This window comes from Crinia signifera, chromosome 1 (assembly GCF_055691185.1).
Source record: "Crinia signifera chromosome 1, ASM5569118v1, whole genome shotgun sequence".
Classification (NCBI taxonomy): domain Eukaryota; kingdom Metazoa; phylum Chordata; class Amphibia; order Anura; family Myobatrachidae; genus Crinia; species Crinia signifera.
In genome coordinates, this window is record NC_139217.1 from 175043833 (window position 1) to 175051032 (window position 7200).

General features: G+C 43.6%; 1 protein-coding gene across 1 annotated transcript in view; it reads left to right on the forward strand.

Annotated features, from left to right (window-relative positions):
- The window catches only part of LOC146064376 (estradiol 17-beta-dehydrogenase 11-like), a 45785-nt gene extending 43023 nt beyond the window's left edge, over positions 1-2762 (forward strand). The window contains exon 7 of the mRNA XM_083177815.1: positions 934-2762. Coding sequence (XP_083033941.1) covers positions 934-1024 — 91 coding nt within the window. The 3' untranslated portion in view covers positions 1025-2762. The remainder of the gene's footprint in view (positions 1-933) is intronic.
- Positions 2763-7200: the final 4438 nt, after the last annotated feature.

A 7200-nucleotide genomic window follows, 5' to 3' on the forward strand; every position in this document is an offset into this window, starting at 1 on the left:
TACCTTGCTATGCTACTGTGGCACTCGCCACACTTTACCATTCCCTGTCCACTTGGATGTTATAGTATGAAAAAGTCCAAAAATGTTAAAAGAAAGTCAGGAAAAACTTATGTTGACCTTTTCATGGATCGTCCATTGTCTTGTCAACTTTTTTTGTGTCAGTGTTGTCAATGTCGACCTAGTGCATGTTAATCTAAGGACTGTTGACATATACATTGTCGACCTGTTATCCGATCCCTTGTGGACAGTCACAGGCACCTGCAACTCCAGTGAATCCAGAGAATGATGCATACACTCACTGAGATACATATTACAAATAGAGGATGGATTAACAAAATATAACTAAACTCTTGGGTTAGATAAATAATGACAGTCTCATAAGACCTGCTGGTAGATTTTCTATAGATTCATTATTCTCTTAAAGTCACCAATGATCGGTGTCTTTGACCTATCCATTTCAAATGGCAATTGTGATTAATGCCAATGTAGCCTGACTTACCATTAATGACCATTGCAGTCAAAGTCACAGATCATCAGTGGCTTTCAAAATCCAAGTACATAGTACGTAGATCTGAACCTGGTGACATTTGGGGGGAGATTCAATCAGGTGTGGGGTTTGTTGGGTGGCTAAAAGCGGAATATGTGGCCTCTAACGGGTTTCCCATGTTGACCTAGACTCATATCGACCTACAGTAAATGCATGCCGATAATGGTGTCGACCTAATGACTGTCTAAAAACTTACTGGTGACCAACTGATCCACAACAGTGAAAACTGGCAATTTATTATTAGTATTTATTGCTCAGAGTCTGCTTATTGTCTGCTTATGATTTACTATAATACAAGTTTGGCTACTGCTAGAGACAAATGTGTATCACTGTAGAAGAACTCATAAAGAAGAGTTGCCTATTTGTTTGATTTTTTTGTTTGACAGGTTTTTACCAGAGCGTGCTTTGAGAGCTTTGAACGCATTCCAAGATGTCAAATTTGATGCCAAAGTACGAAAAGTCAACAAGGACAAATAAATTTACTTGGAGAATTCAGATGCTGACCATGCCATAAATTGGTCACAGGAAATGAAATGGATAAAGGAGATGCCACATTATTTTTAGTTATGAACAACAATAATGAACTGTAAAGGCCCATACACACTGGGCGACTTTGAGCTGAAAGCTGTCAGCTCAAAGTCGCACAGTGTGTATGCCCCAGCGATAAACGGTTAGAGCTGCTGCACGCTCCCGCATCATCGCCAGGAAAGCCGTTCAGATGAGCGGCGTTGAGGACGGCTTTGCATAGCTCTGCGCTATGCAACGCCGTCCTCTCCCCCTCCGTCAGCGATAATGATAATTAGAGTTTACTATAAAATGTTGTAATGTATAAAGTTCACATAGAGATGTGTCCATGTACATCTAGCCTCCTTTCATATAAAACAGCCCATGACACAATTCTGTCCAGCATCTTTTTTGGAACCTTTTCTATTAAATAGTATCGCATTTGAAAAATGTAGCAAACGGTATACACAAGCAGCTTCTGCTAAGTAAAATTATATGCAGCATGTCTATTATCAGTGTTAGTGCTGTGGCTGTATCTGCATGCGAAATACTACATTAGTGTTTTCTAGGAAAACTCAGTAACATCCCATTTCTTATGCAGATACAGTGGTGGTCACATATTGAAAATAGCCACATATCATTTTGCAAATACGATGCTAGTTAATAGAAAAAGTCTAAAAAAAGATGCCCGGCTCCCCAGAGTCACATACAGCTCACACGAATGTGCATCCCGACTTGTATCGCATGGAGGATAGATGTATGTGGACACATCTGTATATATTTTTGTCTGGAATATATTCATTGTAGATTTCAAATTTAGCATCATAAGAGCATTGACAGTAGTGTGGCCAATCCCGGGATCGGCGGGATCCCGGGATTTGGCCTAAAAAAATCCGGGATTTCAATCCCGGGATTGGAGAATCAAATCCCGGGATTTCGGGATTAGACTGCGCATGCGCAGTCTAATGCCGGGCAGCGTCTGAGCACTCGCTCAGACGCTGCCCGGCTGTTCCCGTAACCTGACCCGGCGTGCGGCCTGCGTAGCGTGACAGTAGAGGTCACGCTGCGCAGGCCACATGTCACCAGTGACCGCCACATGCCACATGTCACCAGTGGCCTGACTCCGCCCACCTCTTCTCCGCCGCCCGCCTGCCTGCCTCCGCCCGCCTGCTGTCTTCTATGGAGGTGCACTTGCCGGGAGGCACCGTGCACCTCCAAACCCACTCCCTGCCGCCCACCCGCACCCTAATGTAAGTACATGTGCGGGTCGGCCGGGGTGGGTCCTATGCTAAAAATTTTTTTTTTTTTTGGTGGGGATGCCAATCCCGGGATTGAGCATTTTTCAATCCCGGATCCCGGGATTGAAAAAATGCCCCGGGATTGGCATCCCTAATTGACAGGAAACATTGTGACAATGATAATTACAGTTCACGATTACATTTTTTAATGATTTGTGATTTCAATAAAAAAAGCAAGCATGACTAATAAAAAGCAACTAATTTTTGTGTATCGTTGTCTGAAAATCAAATATAAAGATCAGTGGCTGTGCAGGGAGTACTGGTCTATATAGTGAAATATTGGAGACTCTTGGGATACCGCCTGGTAGCACTCTTAGTCGCCGCCCAGACAGCGTGAAAGCCCGCCTGTGCAAGTCTGGGAATGACTTGCGAAAATATCGCCAATCACTGGCTAGCTGCAAATCCATGCGCAACTTACTTTTCTCAGTCTGTGCAAGCGTGCGCAAATCTGACCCTTCCACAACTCTGCAACAGAGAAAGGCTGGTCAAGGCCAGAGCTGACATCAGAAACCCTCCCTTTTTTTCCACCCCTAAATGCTGGCTTCCTGTCAGTGAAGTTGTAAGGGGATTATGAAAAAAAGTAATTGCTGTTTTTTGTAGCTGTTTGGCCTTGCGCGCTATGATCCTTGTGCAAGCAATGTCGTTCGATAATCGATCAGTTTGCGAATTCACACAGCAGCGATCAGGTCTGCATAACCCCCATTATTACAGAACATCTGCATCCACAGATGCGAATGGAAATAAATCAGCCCCTTAGTAACGACCGCCAGATTTCTTTTGATGGTGTCCAGCACTTCCAGCTTGCAGCCCCGGTTTGTAGGCAACATTTATTTTTTATTTTTATTAAAACCTTTTAATAAGTGGTAAAACTGCTTGGTAGGAAGGGAATGGTTCTCTTCCATTGACTCATTTGCCCTTAAATTGCTTCCTCCTCGAGGAGGCCGCTCGATTTTTTTATTCAAATTCTGCCGCTGCTGTCCGCAGTGTATGCGCAGCACTTCCCAGACACTGCAGACTACCCCCACCCCCCCCCAAAAAAAAAAATATGTACGCATACATACGGCATTCCCATTCCAAAAAGGGTGTGCGTATATATGTAACATTCAACTTACTAGGCACCCCCACCAACACTTATTGGGCTAATGTAAGCGCCTGCAGTGGCCTAATGTACACACAAACATCCATTACGTACGGCCATATACCCACTCACCTACTGTCCCTGTCACACTTGCCCCCATGTATGTGCCAAACCTCTGACTTACTGGGCACAATTATCTTGTCCTCCCTGCCCCAATGGACAGTTGATGGAGAGAGAGAGATAAAGGAGAGTGAAAGAGGGAGAGATCAGAAAGAGTCAGGGAGAGATCGAAGGAGTACAGGGGGAGGGGGGAGAGAGAGAATGAGCAGAGGGAGAGGTGTAAGAGGGGGGGTTGGAGAAGTTTCAACACAGGCGCTTATGGTCAGATGTATACAAGTTCCAATATATTTATTTAAAAAGGTTTATTTTCTAAACTGCATGAAAAAAATAAACTTTGCAGAAAAAACAAATATTTTAAAAATAATAGAAAAAATAGTTCACTCACAAAGGGGTCCGATGGAAGTGGTGCGCTAAATGCATCCTAGCGCTATATATCCAGGATGTGAAGGGTGGATTTTTAAAACCACCTGCCGCTTCTGTTTAACAGGTAAATGTTATAGGTTGCTCCTGCCGCAATTTGTACTCCACGACTCTCTGCTATCTCCCGCAGCTGTGGTCCCAGCTTATAGGTAGAGAGAAAGTCTGTCTGGTACTGACATACAATGCCGGCTCCGTTGTTGTTCACCTGGCCAACGCGTTTCAATCCGCAACGGGATCTTTGTCAAGGTTGCGGATTGAAACGCGTTGGCCAGGTGAACGTGGTCACTTTTTTTCTACCTTCCAACCACCCCCCAGAACAGGAGCCGCATACGGAGCCGCACAACGGAGCCGGCATTGTATGTCAGTACCAGACAGACTTTCTCTCTACCTATAAGCTGGGACCACAGCTGCGGGAGATAGCAGAGAGTCGTGGAGTACAAATTGCGGCAGGAGCAACCTATAACATTTACCTGTTAAACAGAAGCGGCAGGTGGTTTTAAAAATCCACCCTTCACATCCTGGATATATAGCGCTAGGATGCATTTAGCGCACCACTTCCATCGGACCCCTTTGTGAGTGAACTATTTTTTCTATTATTTTTAAAATATTTGTTTTTTATGCAAAGTTTATTTTTTTCATGCAGTTTAGAAAATAAACCTTTTTAAATAAATATATTGGAACTTGTATACATCTGACCATAAGCGCCTGTGTTGAAACTTCTCCAACCCCCCCTCTTTCATCTATGATATTGGCTGGCCGATTGAACCAGCTGGAGATTTCTCAGGCTGCTAGGTGAGAGGCGCATTTGAAAAATCACACACCATCCCTTTTGGCACAGAGGGAGAGGTGTACCTAGTAAGGCAGCAGCAGGTCCCCCTGTCCTCAGCACTGGCAGCAGTAGGGTCTTGGCCTTAGCACTGGTAGCAGCAGGGTCCTGACCTCGACTGCGGCAGGAGTAGGGTCTCAACCACAGCACCAGCGGCATCAGGGTCCCGACCTCAGATTCGCCCCCAGCTACGCCAATCTCTACATGGGGGAGGTCGAAGACTCCCTCGTGTGGGGGGGCGGCTGGGGTTCGAGTCTGGTCCTCTATGGTCGTTATATCGATGATTTATTTATAATTTGGGATGGGGATCACGAATCAGCACTATCCTTTGTTACACACCTTAACACTAACAAATTTAATTTACAATTCACTCACACTTTTCATAAGACTAAAATTGATTTTCTGGATATAAGTTTGGTTATTAAAGATAACGAAATTCATACTTCGAATTTTCAAAAAGAGACCAACACCAACTCGTACCTCCACTTTCATAGTTCACATCATCCCAATTGGATAAAAAATATCCCCAAGGGTCAAATGCTTCGCTTGAGAAGAAATTGCTCTGACCTAACCACCTATGAGGAACAGTCTAAAGACCTCAGCAGAGCCTTCACATTACGAGGGTATCCGGAACCTCTAGTGGAAGGGGCCAGGGAAGAAGCCAAAAAATGCAACAGAGACACCCTATTAAAGGGTAAAAAACATGTTAACAGAGTAGAAACCCAAAAGAATGACACAAATAAAATTGCTTTCATCTCCACTTTTAATTCCCAATATAGAGATATTAGAAATATAATCCAAAAAAATTATAACATCCTTAAACAGGACACCACATTAAGAGACCTCCTCCCCCCTAAACCAACTTTTATTTACAAGAAAAACAAATCCCTCAAATCCCTTCTGGCGCCAAGTGAATTAAAAATAAAGAACACCAATGAAATTGGGTTAGGTGACGTACACACTATGTGGCTCCCCCAAAAAATAACAGGCTGCTTTAAATGCGGAAAAAATTCATGCATAACCTGTGGATTCATACAGAATAGGACTTTAAATATCATGTTGGACTCAAAACCAGTTGAGATCAGAGGCTTCATCAATTGTGGTACGACCTACGTAATCTATCTCCTGACCTGCAGCTGCGGCTTGAGGTACGTGGGTCGTACCACAAGGGCCCTAAAAACCAGATTTTTGGAGCACCGTAAAAATATCCTAAATAAGAATATCCATCATAGTGTCTCCAGACATTTTGTTGAGTGCCATAACAGTAACCCAATAGGGTTGAAACTCCTGGGTCTGGAACATATAAAAACCACCACCCGGGGGGGTAATAGATTTAAAACCCTCTGCTGTCAGGAGATCTACTGGATCTTCAAATGTGATTCACTGTTTCCAAGGGGCCTTAATGATTCATTAGAATTAAATGTAGTTCTTTGAATCATTGCTTCTATGCCCATTCCCCCACAATTATATTTGCATAATGGGGTACATGTTGCCAAGTTATTGTCAGCTCATATTTGCCAGCTTTTCCCTGCCTTCTCTCCCCTCTTGGACGTGCTAAATTTCTCCAGTTATTAATTTGGAATAACCCTGCATTTATCAATCATAATAGAAATCCCTATAGAATCCCCCTTTTTCTATGTATTATATAAGAATGTATATGCTTACCCTATGTAAGATCCTACATGCTCAACTGTGTATGTCTATACACTCATCCTTTGTAGGATTCCATATGCCCAAATGTGTATGTACATATTTAATTATTGATCGGGACCTGAAATTGACACTCATAGATTCAATACATGTATATAAATTTTTGAACGATGATTCTTTAGTTTGTTTATATATAAATTCTATGCTAATAATTTATTTGGGCAGTCAGATTACTGGATATGTTCCTCTATCATAGACTCATTGGCTGCTCATGAAGTGATAATATGCCATTTATGTGCATACAATTTTTGCGTTCCACTGCGTTCCACCGGGTGCACACTTCCGCGTTTCAAAACATATATTAATATATGAAAGGAAGGAGGTATTTGATTGATGGACCAGCCCCACCGTGACACGCGGAAGTAGTGCACACGGGTATAACGCAGACGTACCATAATTCCCCACCGCTATGACAGCTTCCGGTGGGGAACGTGAACAAGTAGGACATAAGGAACGGTCTGATTGGTTCCGGCCCGTGGTCTAATGGAGCCTGCGGCTGCATACACGGAGTGGCGGATAAGCCTCAAATGTTAGGATGAAACCGCTAACTCCTTGGTATGGATCCGCGAGCCGCAATTGGACTATGTCCCGGCCGGGAAGTATATTTGTGGAACACACCGCTCCTGTTCCGGGATGATACCGGCCACGTAACGTCACTTCCGGTGACATGATATTTGTTGTACAGTCCAGCTTCTGC